This window comes from Myxocyprinus asiaticus, chromosome 41 (assembly GCF_019703515.2).
Source record: "Myxocyprinus asiaticus isolate MX2 ecotype Aquarium Trade chromosome 41, UBuf_Myxa_2, whole genome shotgun sequence".
Taxonomy (NCBI): Eukaryota; Metazoa; Chordata; class Actinopteri; order Cypriniformes; family Catostomidae; genus Myxocyprinus; species Myxocyprinus asiaticus.
The window spans coordinates 5,108,695-5,133,731 of record NC_059384.1 but is presented as its reverse complement, the minus strand read 5'-3'; the positions used below and the strand labels follow the sequence as shown (position 1 = coordinate 5,133,731).

Genomic DNA, 25,037 nt, shown 5'->3' with positions numbered 1-25,037 from the left:
TCATCCTCCGCCACCTGGATTGAGGCGAGTCACTACACCACCACGAGGACTTGGAGCCATTGGGAATTGGGCATTCCAAATTGGGGAGAAAAAGGAGAGAAAATCAATAAAATGAAAAAAAGAAAAATAAAATGCAGTTATTTACACTCACAGTGAAAGTGAATAGAACCAGTCCATAAATATTCAAATTAGGGCTGTCAGTCAATTACATTTTTTAATTATGATTAATCACTTTTTTTTTTTTTTTTGTAGTTTATTGCGATTAATCACAGATTTGGAAAATGCTGAAATTTGACACTACATATAATTATTTTCCTGTCAAAATTCATTTATTTCCATCTTAGGAAATAAAACAAAACAGCATGTTACAATATAATGCTTTATTAAAATTTTCCAAACAAAGCCTTCCACAGTATACTGAAAGGAATGCAATAAAATAGCACCAGTTCATTTAAATGTAAACTTTTGGGAGGTTGACTTTAAAGAATTAGTCCCCATAGGTTGAGAATTTATTCATATTTTCATTAATTTCATATTTCTATATATCTCATAATTTTACATTTAAAATATTCATCTCATAACATTATTTATGCATTTGCAACTGCTGTGTGAATGCATTTATTCCTGCTCTGAGAAAATACTGGCCACTCTGGCCAGCAGAAAGGGGACTTGCCAATACACAGTCTTGGGTTCTGCTCGAGGCAACATTTAAATAAGTGTCCAATTTAAACAATCTGGACACTTTAGTCCATACTGAGTGTAAATGCGAAATAACGGGGTGTAATTTAACTTTTCCGATTACTTTGATAGAGATTATTTTTAATGGCGAAATAGGGGCAAGAACTGCCTGTTGAATAACAAACCAGTGAGGGGCTCTCTCAGGTGGAAGTGACCAATGAGCCAAATGTCTGAGACTGAACGCATAGTAATAAAACAAAATCTTGGGTAGGCCTAGCCCACCTTTGTCTATCGGCCTATGTAACTTATTAAAATGCAATCTGGGACGTTTACCATTCCAAATATAGGACTTCGCTATGCTATCAAATTGCTTGAAATAAGAGAGGGGGACATCTACAGGGAGAGATTGTAGCAGGTAGTTAAATTTTGGAATGGCTTGTTTTGTACATCAAATAATAGTGCTTAGAGCTCCTTACTCCATTATTTTTATCACTGACAGTGAAGCTCTGTTGTGGTGTGTCCGTCACTGTAATGACTCCAGGCGGACACATTACAAAGGTTCCGCCCTCCCAACAAGTGTTTATGCTGGTTTATGCTGTATTAAAGGTAAACGCGTTAATCACGATTAAGAAAAATGAACTTAAATTAAATTAAAATTAAATAAATTTATTCTGACAGCACTAATTAATATACTCACCATTTCAAAAGCATAGCTACAAGACATAAACAATATGCATGTTAATATCATTTTAGTGTGATAAAATCACTTACTAACATCATATATATCCAATTTTAAAACTTTGTTGTTGCCAAGATGACCGTAAAAACGATGATTTAAACAACTTTTCCACCCAATACTATACATGAGTTTTAACAGAAGAATCAATGTACTTTTATAAAATTATAAGCTTCCATTTCTGCCTTAAACCCTAAAAAACGGCCCCATTGACTTCCATTGTAAGTGCCTCACCATAACGCCCTTTTTTGTTGTTTTTTTTTTTTTTTTAAGAAAAGGAAGGACAAGTCGAATTTTTTTTTTTTTTTGTGGTAAACATCATAATGCAACAAATGCTGTCGATTGAATGGAATATTCCTTTAGGCTCTAAAAACATGGAATATGTTAAGTTGAAATGCTGTTTATTTTAATATTAGAAATGGAAAAACTAAGTGACTGTACAATAAGCCTTATTACAAAGTAACTAAAATTATGTGCAATATAATTCTCTCTGTGATTGGTTGTGCATAAAAATGCTGCTAATCACATGTAGTTTATGGCTATACTATAAAATGTGTTTCAACTGGTTTAGAAAATGGTACACTTGGCTTACTCGAGGATGCACACGCAATTTTTTTTTTTTTTTTCCGGATTTAAATATGCAACTTTATGCAAATGTTATTATTAGTGAATGAGACACAGTGTTTTCGTATTCTGTTTTCCCGCAACCGTTAAAATTCAGCAGAAATTTTGCTTTCTGCGCAATTCGTATGCAATTGTTAGTGAATGGGACCCATTGTTTTCACTTTCTGTTTTACCACAACTTTGTCGGAATTCGGTAGAAATTTTGCATGAGAACTTAAATGCAATTATTAGTGAATGATACCCAATGATTTTACTTTCACTTCTCTCTCTTTCCCTTTAGCCTTCTCTCTCTTTCTTTCATGATCAGCTTCCTCTCCTCCTTGGAATCTGTCCATCCTTCCCTCTATTTGCTCTGTATATTTACCCGGCTGGCTGCTTCTGCTGTCTCAAAGCATCACAGGAATGAGAAGGAGAGATAGAGATAGAGGAGTCTGCCGTTACCATGGTAACCAGCCCATGTAAGGAAAATCAATGATATCACATAGCTAGCTGGCATAAGGAAAAAGAGGGTACCTTCGAAGAGGAAAATCATTGAAGGACTGGGCAGGGTGATGTTGAAGTCAACATGAAACGGCATTCGCAACCTAATTTCCTTCCAGATTACGACATATTTCAAAGTGAAACAGGATATTCAATGAGGAAAAATGTAGGTGTAGGGTGGTATTTGATTTTATCCGTCGGGAATTAATTGGATAATAAAAAGTGTGTGTGGTTCAGAATGGAGTTAGAGCTGATTGTGAGTTTGCAGATTGTGGTGGACTGCTTCCCTCCTAAAAACACCACTGGCACACATTTTTGAGGAGACTTTTTGACTTGGATTTGGAGACTGAAGGTCAAGTTCACCCTCCAGAGCATTTTGATGTATTCCAATGGTAATGCTTCAAATCTGTTGTTATTTATTTATTATACTATAGAGTGAAACAGTCTTGTTCCGGAAGTAAAACTCGCATTCATTGTCTCCATAGGTGAACTGATTTTTAACTATAACTTATAAACCTTTAAAGACAGACCTACCTTGAGCTTCGAGGTTGTTAATCGATGATATGGCATATTAGTCTGCGTTATTTGAACTTCATTTAAAATAAATCATGTTTAATAGTGGAATTCCTGGTGAAGAACTGCACTACCTATGATCCAGAGGGGTAAAATCCACCAATCAGAGAATTACGGGCAACAAAGTAAGCCAAAAGAGCTTTGCAGCGACCGCCCAGTCGGTCTCCCTAGACTCTCAAACTACTTATATCTGAATATTTTGTATTAAACTTAAAATATGTTGTTTCTATATTTATAATCAACAAGTTTAAAACAATAGCTTTATATTTTTCCATAGTTTTTAATTTGATTACATCATTTGCAATGCTTTATGGGATTGTAGTGCATTCCCTCATTAAAGACATTAAGTACACAGTCTTGTACCTTTTGTCTTTTTTCCGATTGTCAAATACTTTTTGGCTTCAAATCAAGTTTTGTAATATTGTGATTTACCTCAGTGCTGGTTGGTTTGTTTCATGGCTTACAGCTCTTTTATGAAGGATTTTATGAAATCCCTATGGTTTAAATGAATGGGAAAAATACTTCTGAAACCATAATGGCTGAAAAAGTGGGAGGGTGTTGCTGCGCTCTATTGCCATATCCTTTATTACGTTAACGTTAAATGGCAGTAAATTTATGCGTCAACTATTGCCAAGATTTTTCAAAGGCTGCATTACCTATAACAGTAGCTTAAAACAAATAATAAATAGCTATTTGCCTGCTGGTTCACATTAATCAAATACTCTGGGGTGGCCTAGATGATGTCAGGCAAAAAGGAAAGTCATTTCAGAGGCGAATCAATTTTAATTGAATGTTGACTTCCATGTTTGCATATGAAATATTGTTGTGGAAACCTATGTCGTCATAGCAACAATGTAGATGTTTTTTACGGCATGCCAGTGTGGAAGCAGGTGTGGTCTGCCGCAGTGTCTCTGAGAGAGAGAGAGAGAGAGAGAGAGAGAGAGAGTATCAAGGGACAGATAGTTTGTCTGTGAGAGTATGTTTGCAAACCCAAGGGAAAGACACTTAAACAATGGGAGAGAGACAGAGGAGTTCAGAAAAAGATAGAGAAAAATAGGATGAGTGGAAGGTGGGTTGGCTTGTCATGCAGGTCAGGTTGGATCGTCATCTATTTTTCTCTTCTTCCTCAATATCTCTCATTCTAATCTACTGTTACTGTTACTAAAATCCTTCTGCTGCTGTTCAGAGTATGTCTGTGTGTGTTTGTGTCTATACAGTACATGTGGATTAGTGCATAAACAGTGGCTGTTTGAATTCGTAAATGTTGAGCTCTGGTGCTCGCAGTTTTGCTGGTGTGTGCGATTAGCTAAATAATTGCTGTCTCAAAACATAGCTGACTACCTAGACAGCATTTTTGGGCAGCATAGGCACATTTAAATGTTTAATTTGAAGGTTTGAATGTACCTAAAAATGCTGTCTAGGCAGCTCTCTACGTATTGAGACGCAAACAAATATGAGACGTCAAAGAAGCACGTCTTATTTTTTACACGGAATGTGTCCGAAACCTGACAGATGAGAGAATGGGACTAGCTTCAAAGGGTTGGTTTTATTTTCTGAAAGTTCATTTCTGTATAGACGTATACCTTAAAGTCTTGGCAACAACAAAAAATGCTGTTTTCACCAATATTTCCCTGGAAAAAAACATAAGTTGTCCTTTTGTGACAACTTGCCCCAATAGCTGTGCATGCACTGTCTGGGTAGGTTGTCACAATGGAACCTGCAACTGAACCAGTGATGTGTGAACATTGACCCGCTGTAACCTCCCCATCACATTCACCAACAACAAAAATGGAAAAGGTAGCATACAAAAATATCAAAACATTTTAATTATAAAGAATTGTGAATCCTTGGAGCATAGAATTCACAAAGCTATTCTAATTTAAGAGGACTTTGAACTAGGTGTTTAAAACCAACATACAAAACCTCTGCTAGAAAAAACACACATTTTGGACTTTTGACTCGTTACTGAGATAGAGCCTTTGCGACAACTAGCCCTGTTGTTCCCTTTTTTTTTTTTTTTTCCTCAGGTGTGATAATTTATATTTGAACTTTTTCCAAGCATTGCAGTCATTCAATTTTTGACAGGTGAATTTTGCCAGATCATGAGACATGATGTTATGGTGCCTTGCTGTCTGAAACTAGTGACCTTATAAGTTTAAAGGTGTAACTTATTACTGTTTTTGCTCTCTCTCCCTCTTTTACCCTCTTGTGCCAACCCCTCTCCCCTTCTCATTTTTCTGCTCACCCTCTCTCTCTCTTAGCAACCACATTACTGGAGTTTTAAGGTGAGTATGAGATCTCTGTCTTTTTGGATGCATGCGTGCACAGGTTTATCTGTGTTTCTGCCTGTTTGTGCGTGACCAATCACACACACACACACACACACACACACACACACACACACACACACACACACACACACACACACACACACACACACACACACACAGAAAAAAAGCCATTACACCATCTGAAGATCACTAGTCATACATATTGTTTCAAACTAGCTTTTCTTGTCATTTTCTGAATTGTTTAGTACTTTTACAGCTAAATCAAAACTCTTACCCATAATATAAACGAAATTTACTCAGATTGTGCCTAGGAGCCAGATACTTAACCTCAAGTTGCTCTGGAATATTCCTGCAAATAATATGCTGTACTGTGCTTTGAAGGAAAGCATGTGCTAAATGACAAGTGAAAACAACCTGAAAGCTCTTCAGGCATATGGGAATGCATGGCTTGCTGCAGTTGGATTGGCCACAGGTGTACTGATAAGCCTACAGTGTGCTAAAATACAAGAGAACTGTCCGTGGTGCTAAACCAGGTACCTTTGTACTTGTTGGATTTTTTTCTACATGTAGAAATTAATTTTCAACATTATTAATATGAACATTAATAATGAATACCAGTAATGAATAGATTATATTAAAAATGCAAATTTTTTTAAACAATTTGCCATTCAGATGCAGATACTTACTAAGCAATTAAAAAAACATTTATTGCTGGGATTCATCTCTGTATTTCTCCAGTCTCTGGGTTCTCCCTTACTACAGTAATTTAACCTATAATGTATGTACTAGTGTTGGGCTCGAGTCCACCTTAGTCGAGTCCGAGTCAAGTCCGAGTCAAGTCCGAGTCTTTAAACAATCGAGGCCGAGTCGGACTCAAGACCGAGTCCATAACAGGCAGAGTCCGAGTTGAGTCAGAGTCCGAATGAATCTGTTTTTTTCTACTTCATTTTCAATTTGTCAATTTAATTTAGTTTTATTTAAAATGATCCCTATCTAAAGAAATAATAGACTATACTGAGATTTCTTTCTGAATCTTTATTCTCTAGCTGCCGACTGATTTGGGAAAATACAGTACATACAACTGAGTCAACACAGTAGTAATTAGCACTCGCTGAGAAGTTACATCTCACGATTTGACTGAAATGCTACATCAAAAAACACTGGAAAAGCCCACTGATAATATTAGGGCGATGTCGTCACGGACATGATTTTCTAGTTAATTTGCGGGAAACCACACAATGCAGGGCAGTTCTGCGTGCTGCTCGTGTACCTAAATCCCCGATGCGTTCGTGTGTGTCTCGCAGCAGCTGCCGCAGACGATAAAAAAAAAAAAAAATGGATATTTGCTTGAGCGGCAGCCACGTTGGACTGCAATCAGTCTGCAATCTTTAAATACAAACCAAAGAAAATTTAGTTGAGCTCTTCTTCAACCGCAATAACATAGAGAATAATAATTTTGAGTCATAAATTTAACAGAATTGTCCTTCAAAAGTGTCAGAAATGTAGGCTAAAAAAAGACGTGCATAGGTTACCTGGTGGTTTACAATAAAAATATAATAAAATAAACATTTAAAATAAAAACGTCATAACCAACTAAATTCATCTCGTAACATGAAGTTTAGCTTCATACACAAACTCTGTCATCGAATAATACATTTATTTTATAGTCTATAATTAAATTAACCAAACATTTCACTGCCCAAAATATCCTAATATTTTATTGTGCATTGTTGAATGTTGTGAATGGTGGACAAATGCTGTAAAAGAATGTATTTTAAGTAGGGATGCACCGACCAGAATTTGAATAAGAAGCAAATTAAACTACTGTGAACTTGCTTACAAACAGACACATACAGGACTTCCTGGAGAGTTCAGAATGTCAAAATAAAAGCCAGAGGGTTTTAAAGCTAAAGGTGCAAGATTGCATGTTTTTTGCAAAAAAAAAAACAAAACAAAAAAAAACGTATTTTCTACTGAACACTTAGACTGGAATTACTGTTACTTTTGGTGCAGCATTATCCAATAGACTAGTTAACAATAAAGTTTTTCTTAATAGTTTGTACATTTATATTGAAATAATGTGTAGTTAAAGGTTTGTGTTTCTTTACATATAATTAGTATCACTCAGTGAGGTATAGATATTCTAAACTGATTATGAAAAAAACAACACTGGTATCGGATTGGTATTGGCCGATACTGAGATTTCAGATATCGGAATTGGATCGGAAGAGAAAAAGTGGTATCGGTGCATCCCAAATTTTAAGCAGCTCGTCAGTGCTTTGAAAATAGTCAATCAATAATACATAGGTTCTGTTTATCTGTTTAGATTTGATGATCATCCATGAGATTATCTAATTAGCCAATCATGTGGCAGCAGTGCAGTGCATAAAATCATGCAGATATGGGTCAGGAGCTTCAGTTAATGTTCACATCAACCATCAGAATGGGGAAAAATGTGATCTCACTGATTTCGACTGTGGCATGATTGTTGGGGCCAGATGGGTTGGTTTGAGTATTTCTGTAACTGCTGATCTCCTGGGATTTTCACACACAACAGAATTTACTCAGAATGTTGCCAAGAACAAAAACATTCAGTGAGCGGCAGTTCTGTGGATGGAAATGCCTTGTTGATGAGAGAGGTCAACAGAGAATGGCCAGACTGGTTTGAACTGACAAAGTCTACGGTAACTCAGATAACCGCTCTGTACAACTGTGGTGAGAAGAATATCATCTCAGAATGCAATTCTGAGATGCAGGTTGGTGCTGTTTTGGCGGCACGAGGGGGACCTACACAATATCAATACAGTTATGCTCAAATGTTTGCATACCCTTGGAGAATTAGTAATACATGTACCATTTTTAAAGAAAACATGAGTGAGCAGGCAAAACACATTTCTTTTATTTCTTATGGGATTCATATTCAACTGTAGGTTATAACAGAATGACACAATCATAAAACAAAACATGGCAACAAAGAAAAAAATGAAATGACCCCTGTTCAAAAGTCTGCATACCCTTAGTTCTTAATACTGTGTATTGCCCCCTTTAGCATCAATGACAGCAATTGCATCAATGCAGTCTTTTGTAATAGTTGTCTGTGAGGCCCCAAATTCTTGCAGGTGGTATAGCTGCCCATTCGTCTTAGCAAAATGCCTCCAGGTCATGCAAAGTCTTTGCTCGTCTTGCATGAATCACACGTTTGAGATCTCCCCAGAGTGGCTCGATGATATTAAGGTCAGGAGACTGTGATGGCCACTCCAGAACCTTCACCTTTTTCTGCTGTAACCACTGGAGGGACAACTTGGACTTGTGCTTAGGGTCATTGTCTTGCTGGAAAGTCCAAGTGCGTCCCATGCGCAGCTTTCATGCAGACGAATGCAAATTGGCTGCCAGTATTTTCTGATAACATGCTGCATTCATCTTGCCATCAATTTTCACAAGATTCCCCGTGACTTTAGAGCTCACACACCCCCAAAACATCAGTGAGCCACCACCATGCTTCACAGTGGGGATGGTATTGTTTTCACTATAGGCCTTGTTGACCCCTCTCCAAACATAGCGCTTATGGTTGTGACCACAAAGCTCTATTTTGGTCTCGTCACTCCAAATTACAGTGTGCCAGAAGCTGTGAGGCGTGTCAAGGTGCTGTCGGGCATATTGTAACCGGGCTTTTTTGTGGCATTGGCGCAGTAAAGGCTTCTTTCTGGCAACTCGACCATGCAGCTCCTTTTTGTTCAAGTATCGTCCTATTGTGCTCCTTGAAACAACCACACCGTCTTTTTCCAGAGCAGCCTGTATTTCTCCTGAGGTTACCTGTGGGTTTTTCTTTGTATCCCGAACAATTCTTCTGGCAGTTGTGGCTGAAATCTTTCTTGGTCTACCTGACCTTGGCTTGGTATCAAGAGATCCCTGAATTTTCCACTTCTTAATAAGTGATTGAACAGTACTGTCTGGCATTTTCAAGGCTTTGGATATCTTTTTATATCCTTTTCCATCTTTATAAAGTTCCATTACTTTGTTACACAGGTCTTTTGACAGTTCTTTTCTGCTCCCTATGGCTCAGTATCACCGTTGCGCTGTGTCTTGCTGTTTTTTAAACTTACTGTGTCAAGTTTAAAAGAACTTACATTTTTAAAACGCATCACTGAGCAATCAGCATTCTGTTTCATCTGTTGTGCTCTGTCTAGCAGCTATAAACCACCCAGAACACCCAAGCAGCCGTCTAGCAATGCCTAGCAACCACTCAGATCGCAATAGCAACCATTAAAAACACTCAGTAAAATAAAAACGTCCTTGCAACCACCGGCAACACCCTGGCGTCATGATGGCGAGTTTTGCATAGGCAAACACCTAATCTAGTTTAAAATATGATCCCCTCTTAAACTTGTCTTATAAAGTCTCTTTGATTTGCTCACAATGTCCCACCCCAGTGTTCTTTATAGTGCACACATACTGTAACCAGCCATAGCAGCTATCTATCATCTTAACGTCCCAGATTAACATTTTTCTTACCTAATCAGTCAAAAGACTTGGACAGAGGTGAACCGTTTATGACAGGTGGATCAGTATTACATGGGCTGACTTCCTTGATTTCCTCCTTGGTGCTTTGTGTGACTCTGTGTTTCCAAAAGAAGTCAAGACATGGACCTCAGTGGAAACTCTTGTTGTCAGTGCCAAGCTCAAATGTGAGAATTTATTCTCTCAGCCCTGCAGTGTGAAGTGTACTCGCACAACCATAGAGAGAGCCCACAGGAGTGACACTGCATGGAGCTGTCATTTCAGAAACATATGCAAACCCTGTTACTGACAACAAACCGCTAAAGTAACCGAAATGTCAGGAACAGCTCACAGAAGATTGTCGGGTTAAGGGAGTCCTACTAAATAACTACTGTATGTAACTGGAATACTGTCCAAGGATGGCTAGATTTTAGGGACACTAAAAATGCTTATCTGAGGGCCCGTGAGAAAAAAAAGAAGAAACGCCAAAATATTAACAACTACACAAAATAGGTATCGTTTGAAAGCTTAGAAGCTCTACTTTCCAATGCATGCAGGCATTTTGACCAAAACTGAACAAGTGCTTTGAAATCTGCAGACAAATCAGAAGTGTTCTGTTTGGATAATTTTTAGTTTTGCACTGTACTTATTATTGCAATCAGTAAAAGCATCAAACTGATTAAATAGCCATGTGTCATATGTTGTTGGAAAGCTCTCAAAGAGTAGAATTCAACCAGCCTATTTGTTTTACTCACAGAAAAATATATAGCGAGTAAAAGCTAAGTATATGTCTTTGACAAGTGTGCTGGTGTTGCTTAGATGCCGCATTTTTGCTTATAACTTCAAGAAAAATAAACGGAACATAAAATACATACCACAAACCATTACTTTGAGGAGGCAATTATCTTTCAAACAAGCCCACACACAGGTAATCGGATGCATAGATCATGAGATAATCCACACGAAGCACAATGTTACATATGGCCACCAGGAGATAAATAACACAAACTCCATGATGCAGACTCACTGAATCAAATGAAACTCATTCTGTGAAATCTCATTACTAAAATCATGTCTGTATGCTATGCAAACCTTTTGTCATTGATGTGTTTGCATGTGTTATTAGTTCTTGTGTACAATTAGTATGTTTTATTTGTTTGGAGAGGCTTTTGGACACCATGATAAATTATTTTTGTAACGCTATACTGTAACTTTTGATTGCTTTGTCGTATCAACACAACATTTTTCTCAGATACAATTGACATGATTGGGAACAAAACAAAAGCAGTTTTTCAGAGTCACCTTATTTACATCGAGATATATAATGCCAAATAAGAAAAATAAGAAAAAGTAGATTTTTGGCTCAATTTTTTTTTTTTTTTTCATAGCTGTTTCTTAGGCTGAGAGTCTTAGAATATATCATATAAATTAATATCATTAAAAAAAATTGAAAGTTTTCTTTACGATGATACCAAACACTTGACCCTCCTTGTTTTTTGTTTTTTTTGTCAAGTTAGAAGCCTTTAATTTTGGGTATGCCACTGAAACAGGAAATCTTAAAAAACACCTTAAGAGCTTAAAGGGTTCAAATACACACTGTTTTCAAAGTGAAGTCACAAGACATATACATTTTCCTTTTTAACGCGATTTTAGTGTGATAAAGTAAGGTATTTTTACATCGTTATGACAACAAAGCTGTAATATTGAATATAAATTTACACAAATAAGGCTTGTAAGCATTTTTTATGACACTTAAATCATGTTTACACATATAATGTTTACGTTTTGTGGCTATACTTTTGAAACGGTGTGTATTTTAATGTTTATGGACTGGCTCTGTTCACTTTCATCGCAAGTGCCTCTCTTTAACCCAGATTTTGCTTATTTTAAAGAAAAAGAAAACCTAGAATATTTCCTTAAGTGAATTTATTAAATGTAATCCCTCCGCTATAGTCCCTGAAATAAAAGAAAGTTGCTATGGAGTGAAATGGTGAACAGGTGTTTTGGAATATGTAATATGTTTGCAAGTAATTCAGATTTTGTAAATAAAACTTGGCTTGGCTCACAATTGTATCGAATGTTATGAGAAATGTGTCATCAACCTAACCCAAAAAGTAACTATTGCCATACTCTCACTGGTTTACTGTTTTCAGTATATAATTTGACCGTTGTGAAATGCACTCCCTCGCTGTCAATAAAGCAATCCTTCCTCTCTGCCCGCATAAACATACACCCACATTTCTCAGTCAATAAACACTGTCATGTTGATGCTGTCAATGTAATTAATGTATTTATTGTAGGAAATTGAGGTTAATTCACACTCATTGTGAAACCATTAACCTGTAACCCGTAGAGACAGAAAGAGAGAAAGTAAATGATGCAGAGAATTTTAGGTGGTGATTGTATCATACACCATTATATTACTAAACTGTTAAGTTTTGGTTTGTGAGTATAGTGTACGTTTGAAATGGTGGAACTGTGTGTGTGTGTGTGTGTGTGTGTGTGTTTGAGGTAAATTCCCTTGATTACATTTCTCACTGGAATGGTATTTCAGCACTGTTGACAACCATGAAATCTGGCACACAGGGGCACAGCTGCAAACATCTGTCCCGTCAGTCATCCCTTAAAACAGTCTGATTGGCTAGAATACCAATCAGTCAAACACTCTCCGCCAGTCAGAGGTGCTGGAACAGTGTGGTCAGTTTAAGAAAGATTCCCATAACGGTATCCTTACTGTTATGCACTTCAACAAGTCAGACGTCTGCGTGCACTTTACTGAGATTAAATGAAAACCGATATTGGTGTGAGTAAAAAAAAATGCTTTTTTTTTTTTTTTTTTGAAAAGTGGTGTGCGATTAAACTTTTGTGAGGTTTGCATGCAGTTCGAAGTATATAGTTCCACTAATGTATTTTTTCATCTGTCAGTTATAAATCTGTTTGTCATTGAGCATGATCTTGCACTTATTACTGTATGCTTAATAGGCCGACATCGTTTAGGTCATGTAAACGCCTTAAACGGTGTTCTTTTATTGGGTTATGGTCATAAACGATTTAACAATAAACCTTTTGCATAAAGTGTTGTTCGCAAATCGCAAGCCTTTTTGGCATTTCATCATGAGCAAGATATGAATTATAGATATAGACAAATCAATTTTCACTAGTTAAAAGTGTAAGTGCTCATTTTTAAAATTAATTACATTTGCACTTTTAAAAACGATAATCCTTGATGTAATGAATGATGTCATTACTCACGGAAATGCTTACAGGATTCTTTATATCAAAATTATATAAAACTATATAAAAAAATGTTAAAATTTTTTTTTTTTATATCTGTAACTGCATTTTTACTTGTACAATTTCACAATTATCTGTCATTCCCTCCTGTTCAAAATGCAATTACAGATTTCTACAGTAGCCTATAACTAATTTCTTACTATAATTGAAATTTGTATTTCACAAATATGAAATGTACTTTTTACTAGTAAAATTCAGGGGGTGGGGGGTTCCACTTTTTCACCCAATTTGGAATGCCCAATTCCCAATGCGCTTTTAAGTCCTCATGGTTGCGTAGTGATTCACCTCAATCCGGATGGCGGAGGACGAATCCCAGCTGCCTCCGCGTCTGAGACCGCCAACCCGCATCTTATCACATGGCTTGTTGAGTGCGTTGCCACGGAGACAGAGAGCGTGTGGAGGCTTCACGCCATCCACGCTCAACTCACCACGCACCCCACCGAGAACGAACCACATTATAGCGACCACGACGAGGTTACCCCATGTGACTCTACCCTCCCTAGCAACCAGGCCAATTTGGTTGCTTAGGAGACCTGGCTGGAGTCACTCAACATGCCCTGGATTTGAACTAGCGAACTCCAGGGGTGGTAGCCAGTGTCTTTTACCACTGAGCTACACGGGACTACTAGTTTTTACTAGTGAAAATGTAATTGTAGATATCTACTGTATAATTCACATCTTGCTTGTGATTAAATGTCAAAAGGGCTTGCAAGAGTGTGCATGCCTGTTTACATTTTGCCGTGAAAAGCAGAGACATTCGAGTGTTTTAAGTCTCGTGTAAATGCGGGATTCTTTCATGTTTTTTTTGTTTAGTTTTTTTTTTGAATAAGCTGATTTTTGAACTGCCATTTGGTTTTATATTCATGGAACCTGTGGAATCAGAGACTTTTGGACCCTACCATTTTCATTCACTACTTTAGAGCACACACATGCACACCATAATTTTCCCTCAATGGTCTTTTGCTTTCCATTACTGAGGTTTCATTACCTTTGCAAAACTGCTAATTCTGCAATATGGGCAATTAGAGATTGTTCCCTCCCTGCCTGTGTTAAGAATAACCCACACTGATATGTCTGTCTGTCTCCCTCTCCAGGCGAGGACTCCGCGTGGCTCTGCGGTGTTACAGCAGCAAACACTGGGCGAGCAGGTGGGTGGGCGACTGTGTTATGCGTCTGCAGAGAGTTTGGAGAGCATGGCCGACGCTGAGCTCCCACTGGGCTTCAGTCGCTCAAACATACTCAGACAGAGTCTTCCACTCGCCCGATCACCAAGCCAAGCTAAACTAAGAGCCCCCGGTACGTCACATCCAGTGGCACTTTTAAAGGAGTCATATTCTACATTTTGTAGCATTTTGTTTTTCCACTTGTAATTTTTGTCAAGATTTCTTGCACCAAAAAACTGTAATTTAGACCATTTTACACCCCCTCTTTGACCCTTAGAAATTAAGTGGGCTGTTAATGAGCTCGTGGTGGTGATACTGTATCATAACCATGAAGATTTCTAAAAAAAAACACACACAGCTGGGTGAATCTCATGAAAACATGTCTAGGGCTGCATTTCCCAAAAGCATCGCAAGCTTAAGTTGATCATAGAGATGATTGGCACCAGTGGTTTCTACGATCTACAGTTGATGTCAGAAGTTTACATACACCTTAGCCAAATACATTTAAACTCAGTTTTTCACAATTCCTGACATTTAATAATAGAAAACATTCCCTGTCTTAGATCAGTTAGGATCACTACTTTATTTTAAGAATGTGAAATGTCAGAATAATAGTTGAGAGAATGATTTATTCTCATGATCACATTCCCAGTGGGTCAGAAGTTTACATACACTTTGTTAGTATTTGGTAGCATTGCCTTTAAATTGTTTAACTTGGGTCAAATGTTTTGGGTAGCCTTCCACAAGCTTCTCAAAATAAGTTTCTGGAATTTTAGCCCATTCCTCCAGACAGAACTGGTGTAACTGAGTCAGGTTTGTAGGCCTCCTTACTCGCACACTCTTTTTCAGTTCTGCCCACAAATTTTCTGTCAGATTGAGGTCAGGGCTTTGTCTTGACATTGTTGTCCTTAAGCCATTTTGCCACAAATTTGGAGGTATGCCTGGGGTCATTGTCCATTTGGAAGACCCATTTGCAACCGAGCTTTAACTTCCTGTCTGATGTCTTGAGATGTTGCTTCAATATATCCACATAATTTTCCTTCCTCATGATGCCATCTATTTTGTGAAGTGCACCAGTCTCTCCTGCAGCAAAGCACCCCCACAACATGATGCTGCCACCCCCATGCTTCACGGTTGGGGTGGTGTTCTTCAGCTTGCAAGCCTCACCCCTTTTCCTCCAAACATAACGATGGTCATTATAGCCAAATTGTTCAATATTTGTTTCATCAGACCAGAGGACATTTCTCCAAAAAGTAAGATCTTTGTCCCAATGAGCACTTGCAAACAGTAGTCTGATTTATTTTATTTATTTTTATGGTGGTTTTAGAGCAGTGGCTTCTTCCTTGCTGAGCAGCCTTTCAGGTTATGTTGATATAGGACTTGTTTTACTCTGGATATAGATACTTGTCTACCTGTTTCCTCCAGCATCTTCACAAGGTCCTTTGCTATTGTTCTGGGATTGATCTGCACTTTTTGCACCAAACTAAGTTCATCTCTAGGAGACAGAATGTGTCTCCTTCCTGAGCGGTATGATGGCTGCATGGTCCCATGGTGTTTATATTTGCGTACTATTGTTTGTACAGATGAATGTGGTACCTTCAGGCATTTGGAAATTGCTCCCAAGGATGAACCAGACTTTTGTAGGTCTTGGCAGATTTCTTTTGATTTGTCCATGATGTCAAGCAAAGAGGCACTGAGTTTAAAGGTAGGCCTTACAATACATCCACAGGTACACCTCCAGTTAACTCAAATTAGCCAATTAGCCTATCAGAAGCTAATTGTCTAATTGCCTAAAGGCTTGACATCATTTTCTGGAATTTTCCAAGCTGCTTATAGGCACAGTTATCTTAATGTATGTAAACTTCTGACCCACTGGAATTGTGATATAGTCAATTAAAAGTGAAACAATCTGTCTGTAAACAATTATTGGAAAAATTACTAGTGTTAGCACGAAGTAGATGTCCTAAATGACTTACCAATACTATAGTTTGCTAATATGAAATCTGTGGAGTGGTTACAAAATGAGTAATTACTTCAACCTAAGTGTATGTAAACTTCGGACTTCAACTTTACTTAGGCTTATGATGCTTTTGGAAAATGTAATTCCAAAATCAAAATAATGTTTTTTTTTTTTTTGCATTGTGACATTATTTTCATGCCAGTTAAGCACCCCCCCCCCCCCCCCCCAATTCTTATTACCGTACTGTGCGCCTGTTTGAGATTTCTTTTTTTATTTTCAGTGTTCTCAATGATTCTCATTATTAAAAACACTGTATTACCATTTTTGTTACCGAAATAATGTAATTTTATTTATCATTATGTTTAAATACGTAACAATTTCAATAATATATCAGCACTTTTTGCATTACAGTAATGAGAATTTTGGGGATGTGCTTAAAAATAATCATGCAAATAATGTTGCAGTGCAAAAAATATGAATAATCCTACAATTACGCTTAATTTTATAAGAAAATATATATATATATATATATATATGTGTGTGTGTCAAATAATATAATTACATATAAAACCAAATTAGTTGTAGAGATTTCATCTAATATACTTTTTTTTTTTTAATCTCTCTCTAGCGGTGTTATTTTTGCAATTTGGTGACGAGACGCATCGAGTGCACATCACTCATGAGCTGACCAGCATGGAAACACTTCACGCACTCATCGTTCACATGTTCCCTCAGAAACTGACGATGGGTGCACTGCGTTCACACGGCACAGCTCTTCTCATCAAAGACGAGGCGCGCAACATCTTCTATGAGCTGGAGGACCCTCGTGACATCCACGACAGATGTCTTATTAAAATATACTGCAGAGAGGCCCCAATACGAGACCCACACTATAACACACAACACACACCCCACCCTGTACACCATGGCCACATCACCAATGGAGACCTGCGGGTGAGTGTGTGTGGTTAAAAGGGACAGTTCAACCAAAAGTGAAATTCTGTCATGGTTTACTCACCAGGGATGACAAATAACACCATGAAAGTGGTCAATATGACTCATTTGATATATTACAAGTCTTTGGAAGAAACACAATGGCTTTGTATAAGGAACAGATTAAACTTTAAGTTGTTATTCACTGAAAATTCTGCACATTTATATTTATCACTTCACGGTCAGTTACATAACATGTAAGAACAAATGCTGTTGAGCATTATCAACATCAAACCTGTTATGACATTTCCATGCAGCATATTACATTATAAACAAATGAGATTTGAGAGCTTTGTTGGAGGCAGTGTTAATGTTGTCAACTAAATTACTGATGAAACTGTTCGTTGATGAAGAGTTTTTTTATTTTGTCAACGATAATGAAGATGAGATGAAAATATTATGAGAAAAACATAACGCTGCAAGATATAAACAGTGTACAAACAGAAAAAGAAACATCTAGAGAGGATTTATTAATATCAACCAATTCCCGCTTGAGCTGCGTAAACAAAGAAAGCTGAACACCAGCAAAATGAACCACTTTACAAACCACTGAATTACCTCACTCAAACGCATCCTATTTATACATGAGATTAATCAGTATATTGACAACATAAATGTAATATGACAATTACATCTGCACAGACAATAAAGCGAATGAACAGGTGAACTTGAACAAAGTAACATGCTAGTCAAAATGTGTAACTTGTGCTGTGAAAACCCTGTTTAAAAGCTAATTAGAGTCAGGAGTTGGCAAACCTGGCATCCAATTAATGAAATGAGATTGGAGGTGTGGGTTAGAGCTTCTTTGACTTATAAAAAGCACTCAAACATTTTAAGTATGCTTTTTGTAAGAAGCATCTGCTGATGTGGACCATGCCTTGCAAAAAAGAGATCTCAGAAGACTTACTATCAAGAATGGTTGCTTTGCATAAAGCTGGAAAGGATTACAAAGTTATCTTGAAGAGCTTAGATATTCATCTGTCCACAGTTAGACAAACTGGTCTATAAATGGAGACAGTTTAGTACTGTGGCTACTCTCCCTAGAAGTGGCCGTCCAGCCAAGATGACTCAAAGGGCACACCACTGAATACTCAATGAGGAAAAAAAAGAACCCTTGAGTGACAGCTAAAGACTTGAAGGGATCATTGGAACTGGTTAACATCTCTGTTCCTGAGTCTACTATACAGAAAACATTAAACAGGCATGGTGTCCATGGCAGGACACCACGAAGGAAGCTGCTGCTTTCCTATAAAAACATTGCTGCATGCCTGTATGTTTTCCAAAGTCCACCTTGACACTCAACAACACTCCTGGAAAATGTTTTGTGGACTGGTAAAACTAAGGTTGAATTGTTTTGGAAGAGCACAGCACTACTTATGGCTTAAAAAGGGCACTGTATACTAACATGAAAACATAATCCCAACGGTGATGTACAGTGGAGTAGTGATCATGATTTGGTGCTGCTTTGGGGCCTGGACCGTTTGCCATCATCGAGGGAAAAATGGATTCCCAAGTTTATCAAGATATCCTACAGGATAATGTCAGGGTGACTGTGCGCCAGCTGAAGCTCAGTAGAAGTTGGGTGATGCAGTAGGACAATGACCCTAAACATTGAAGTAAATCCACAACAGAATGGCTTCAGAAAAATAAATCCACCTTTTGGAGTGTCCCAGTCAGAGCCCAGACCTTAACCCAATAGAGATGCTGTGGAATGACCTCAAGAGAGCCGTTCACACCAGACATCCTAAGAATATGGCTGAGCTGAAGCAGTTCTGTAAGGAGAAATGGTCCAGAATGCCTTCTGAATGTTGTGCAGGTCTAATTCGCAGCTACCGGGAACACTTGGTTGAGGTTATTGCTGCTAAAGGAGGATCGTTAACCAATTATTAACTCAAAGGGTTCACTACTTTTTTTCCACAGCACTGTGAAAGTTTAATGGGATATGTTCAATAAAGACATGAAAGATTAAAATTGTTTATCTGTTGTTAGCTTAAGCACATTGTGTTTGTCTTGACTTTGATTGGTCATTTTATGACCAATTAATGCAGAAAACCAGCTAATTCCAATGGGTTCACATACTTTTTCTTGCCACTTTATCTTATCTATTTGTTTAATTATATTAAGCTGTAAATCTGCTACAGTTCAACATGCGTTTTTGTCATTTTTGCACATTATCATCAACTTTTCAGTGGCTAAAATCATATGCCACTTTAGTCAGAGTAAAACTGATTAAAATGAATGAATATGTCATGACAAAATATTGACTATATTTAAATGTCACAAGACAAGTCAAAAGACTAAAACTATGACTAAGACTTAAAAAAAGGTTTTCAGTGAAAAATGACTTTAGTTTCGATTAATCGCATTAATCGTATGGACTACGTTTATGGGACTTGTAAAAAAATATTTTTATTTGCTTTCATTGTATAGAAAAATAGCACCACAAAAATTGTAATGCTAACTTCCTACTTTATGTTTTCCACAAATGAAAGAGGGTCATACAGGTTTGGAACTCATATGACAGTGAGTAAATGATGACAGAATTTTATTTTTGGGTGAACTTACCCTCTAACACTCCATCCAAGGCATGTTGATGATGATGACAAAGAACACTTCCTCCACTTTCTCTTTTCTTATATCCTCACTTTTTCCTCAGTGTGTGTGAATTGCAGCAAAACATGTTGTGCTCTGGTCTAATGCAGTGAATTTATCTTGTCACATGTTATGCGCACTTAAATGTTCCTGTCTTCCTCCCTTTCGTTCTGTCTCTCTTTCTCTTTATAACTCCTCCAGAGAGAGCTGGTGTACACCTCGAGGGAATCATCTCCCACACGCCGTTTGAACACACTCCCATCTTCCTCGCCTTCCTCTGGTTCACCGTCACACTCGCAAGCTCGCCTTTCCTACACGGGTGGGCGTCCGTCCTCTTACGCGGGGCCCCATCCATCACCTCAGCTCCACCACTATCAGCACCAACACCACGCCCATTCAGCTGGCCACACCCCCCAACAGCAAGGCCACACCCACCCTGCATTTTGCCCCTCCCCCAGTGCCATCCTGGAACGCCGTGACGTGAAACCGGACGAAGAAATTACGTCATCATCGAAAAGTGTGGTGCTGCTTAAAAACGAAGCAATATACGCAGACCCGTACACGCTCGTCCAAGATCCTCGGCTCAGCGTTGCGTCACCGCAAGCTCTGGCATACCGTCGCAGCTCTATACGCTCTCTTGGTGGCTACCCTGCAGCGGCATTACAGTGTGAGCTCGAGGGCGCCCTTTACAGGCCCGGAGGGCCCATATATGTGGATCCATATGCCACAATGGGTTTCCGCACCTTACCTCCAGCCTCACCACAAAAACTGTCTGATGGCAGGGACCCTTATGGGAGCCACCCAGGCCGCGGGTCCCCAGGGAGACATGGGTTACGTAAAGATGGCACTGTGTTCATAGAGAGCCCCAAAAATCGTCCTGGGGGGCCGCCGCTGGAGCAGATATGTATGCTGGGGGGCCCTGGAGGAGATGGAGGGCCCTTACCAGTTTATGGCTCAACATTACCTGGAAACGAAGAAACCAGGTGAGGATTAAATCTTTATAGGATTTACCATAGAAATTATTGTAATTATAAGATTCCGACTTGTAAAAAGCATTCACATCATCTTAGATACATAACATTATACTGTAATAGCCATTGTTACCTGGAACGCTTTCTTTGTTCTTAAACATTTAGCAAGAACATATAGGGGTGAATTTATGAATTAATGTAATGATTAAATATTAGCTGTAATCAAAAACAAAGCCACACATGAATCCATTTTGGCATTATGAGCCCTGCCATAGATTACATAGTTACATACTGCGATTGTAGTAATTCCAACACGATGTGAACGTAGCATAATCAGTATAAGCTAGCCTTGATCAGTGTAGATCTGTAAATGACTTCTTATATAACTTAATTTTTAATGCAATGTTATATGTGTGTAATGGCATTTCATGTTTTAGAGAGCGTATGGAGGCAATGGAGAAACAAATAGCAAGTCTGACCGGTCTGGTTCAGAGTGTCTTGACCCGTGGACCAGACAGCCCGTAAGAAATCTGATCAGTTATAATTATAATTAGCAAATCTGAAACTTTTTAATTACCCAAGATAAATATACGTATAAGTATATATATAGACAAGTAAAATGTAAATTTGACACAAGCTGCCAACACAATTTTATTAACATTACACACAAGTGCATGTGCAGTCATTACTGTGTCAATTTGTGTTAGTGCATATATGGTGTATGTCCTCCATTTAAAAGTGTTTATCTTGCAGTGAAAAGGCAGAAACAGCAAGTGACTGCTCAGCGCCAGAGAGTGAGTACCATGCTGTGTTTTTGTGTATTAACACTTTATGTGCTTAACTAAGACTTTTTTACATGCTTTACAAATTTTCAGCTTATATTATATTATATAAAATGTAATAATCTAAAGCCTTAGTTCATGTGAGAAAACGTGAAACAATGTTAAAGAAAGAAAGAACTAAGGAATGAATGAAAGAGTGAATGACAGGAAGAATGAAAGAAAGAATGAATGAATGAAAATGAATGCAAGACAAAAAGAACTAAACAAAGAACTAAAAAAACATAACAATGAACAAATAAAAAAAAAAGAACTAAAAACCAATGGATACGATAGGGGCTACAGCACCTTCGGTGCTTGGCCCTAACAAAAGAGAAAGAATGAATGAAAGAAGGAAAGAAAGAACAAAAGATGAAACAAAAGAAAGAACAAATGAAAGAAAGAGTAAATGAAAATGAAAAAAGAGAAAGAACAAATGAAAGAGTAAAAAAGAAAAGAGATAGAAAAAGAAAAAAATAGAAGATAGAAAATAATGAAAAGAGCGAATGAAATAATGAAATTCAAAGAAAGAACAAACAAACAAAAGAATGAAAAAAGAGTGAACGAAAGAACCAAAGAACAAACAAAAGACAGAAAAAACGAAAGAAAGAAAAGAGAAAGAACAAAAGAGTGAATGAAAGAGAAAGAATGAACAAACAATAGTACAAAAAATGAACGAAAGAAAGAACAAATGTAAGTGTATGAAAGAAAAAACAAAAGAAAGAACAAAAGAGCAAATGAAAGAATGAAAGACAAAGAAAGAACAAACAAAAGTATGAACAGAAGTAAAAAGTTTGAAAGATCAAAGAACCAAAGCATGAAAGAAAAGAACAATTAAACGAAAGAATAAAAAGAGTGAACAAAAGGACCAAAGAACAAACAAAAGAGAGAACAAATGAAAGAAAAATTAAATGAAAGAGAAAGAACAAAAGAGTGAGCAAAAATGAAAGAATTAAAGAATAAAAGTAAAAAAACAAACAAAAGAACAAATGAAAGAGTTAATGAAAGAAAAAAACAAAGAAAAAGAGAGAAAAATAAAGAATAAAAGAGTGAACAAAAGAATGAAAGACAAAGAAAGAACAAACAAAAGTACAAACGAAAGAAAAAAGTATGAAAGGGCAAAGGAAAGTACCATGAAAGAAAAGAATGAACAAAAGAAAGAAATAACAAACGAAAGAATGAAAAAAGAGTGAACGAAATAGCCAAAGAATGAACAAAACACAGAAAAAACAAAATAATGGATGAACAAAAAATGAAAGAGAAAGAAAGAAAAGAGAAAGAAAGAACAAGAGCGAATGAAAAAATGAAAAAGAATAAACAAAAGTAAAAAAATAAACAAAAGGAAGAATAAACGAAAGAGTGAATGAAAGAAAAAACAAAGAGAAAGAGAAAAAGACAAAACTAAAGAAAGAATAAAAGAGAGAACAAAAGGGGTAGCTCAGTGGTAAAAGACGCTGGCTACCACCCCTGGAGTTCGCTAGTTCGCTAGTTCGAATCCCAGGGCGTGCTGAGTGACTCCAGCCAGGTCTCCTAAGCAACCAAATTGGCCCGGTTGCTAGGGAGGGTAGAGTCACATGGGGTAACCTCCTCGTGGTCGCTATAATGTGGTTCGTTCTTGGTGGGGCGCGTGGTGAGTTGAGTGTGGATGCCGCGGTGGATGGCGTGAAGCCAAGCCACGTGATAAGATGCGCGGGTTGACGATCTCAGATGCGGAGGCAACTGAGATTCATCCTCCGCCACCCAGATTCACCCAGGCGAATCATTATGCGACCACGAGGACTTAAAATCTCATTGGGAATTGGACATTCCAAATTGGGAGAAAAAGGGGAAAAATCCCCCCCCCCCCCCCAAAAAAAAAGAGAGAACAAAAGAATGAAAGACAAAGAACGAACAAACAAACAAAAGTACAAACAAAAGAAAAAAGTTCGAAAAGGCAAAGTACCATGAAAGAAAAGAATGAACAAAAGAAAGAAACTAAAAAATGAAAAAAGAGTGAACGAAAGAACCAAAGAATGAACAAAACACAGAACAAACAAAAGAAAGAAAGAACGAATGAACAAAAAATGAAAGAACCAAAGAATGAAGAAAAAACTGAACAAACGACAGAAAGAACAAAATAAAAAATGAATGAAAAAAAACAAAAGAGTGAACGAAAGAAAATGAAAGAACAAATAAAAGACAGAAATAATAAACAAATGAGTGAACAAAAGAACCAAAGAAAGAAAGAAAAAAGAGCGAACAAGCAAATGAATTACAGACAGACTGTTATCTGAGTATAGTAATGCATGAACATTGTTCACTGTCTAACAGGCATCACAAATATTCATAAAATAATCTTATTGTCATTAAGTGAGGACTAAGAGACGTCTCAGTAAGCCAAGTAATAAGATGCTATTGCACTTTGCCGAAAAGGATATTGATTTAAACGATAGTCCTCAAGGAACACAATATATAGTTTTAAATGATGTGCATTTGAATTGTTTTACATTAGCTAATGTTTTAATATTTGTGTCTTGAGGCAGTAGTCCACAATGTTGTTTATGATTGAAGTGTCATTAGTGATGTAAATTCTGTACATAGATCTGTTGCATAATTAGTAGTGTTTGCTAAGACAAGCACCACTAGTATTACTGCTTATAAATCGGGTAAGGGAATTCAACAAACCTCTAATCCTAAATATTAAAGTATCCTAGACCCTATAGTTGCAAGGATTTTTGTTTATGCTTTTGTTCTATATGTCTATGTACACTAGAGTGTGTATTATTTTGGGGACAGTTAACTGGTGACATTTTATATTTCAGGTGGCAGGTTTAGAAAGAAAAAAGGTATACAACTGTATGTGTGATTGTCTGTCATATGTTTCCCCTACATGTGTTGCATTGCGAGTCGTGCATTGCAATCTTGCGTCAGGAGTGTGTATAGAATGTTTTCATGCTAGTATTCAGGGATCCCAGATCCTGGAGTTTGGAAACCCTCTGTGTATGTATATACAGTGTCTATAAAAAGTATTCACCCCCTTAAACTTTTATGTTCAATTAATTTAATAATATTTGTTCTTTGCAATTATACAGTAAAGTATTTTTTTTATTTTTTTTATTTTTATTTTTTATTTTTTACCTGTGCCAAATACACAATAAATAAGTTCAAGTGGGTGAGAAAGTGTATACTTTTATAGTCACTGTATATATGTCTATCCTATGGAATATCCCGGAATGTATATGTTGCAGTCATGAAAAATTCTCACTAAAACTCTTGTCATTTTACCTGTACTAGAATGTTCTGTCTTCCTTTTCCCAGCTTTTAAAGGATCAAATTGGGGCACCATACTTTGTGTTTATCAGATAACAGTCTGAATGTTTATGCAAAT

At 37.3% G+C, this 25,037-nt stretch overlaps 1 protein-coding gene across 3 annotated transcripts in view; it reads left to right on the top strand.

The window, feature by feature from the left end:
- LOC127431536 (SRC kinase signaling inhibitor 1-like) overlaps positions 1–25,037 on the top strand; it is a 77,023-nt gene that overhangs the window by 20,191 nt on the left and 31,795 nt on the right. For all 3 annotated transcript variants that reach the window (XM_051681985.1, XM_051681987.1, XM_051681986.1), the window contains 6 exons: positions 5,353–5,376; positions 14,268–14,469; positions 16,925–17,250; positions 20,083–20,864; positions 21,290–21,373; positions 21,606–21,646. In XM_051681985.1, coding sequence (XP_051537945.1) covers positions 5,353–5,376; positions 14,268–14,469; positions 16,925–17,250; positions 20,083–20,864; positions 21,290–21,373; positions 21,606–21,646 — 1,459 coding nt within the window. The remainder of the gene's footprint in view (positions 1–5,352; positions 5,377–14,267; positions 14,470–16,924; positions 17,251–20,082; positions 20,865–21,289; positions 21,374–21,605; positions 21,647–25,037) is intronic.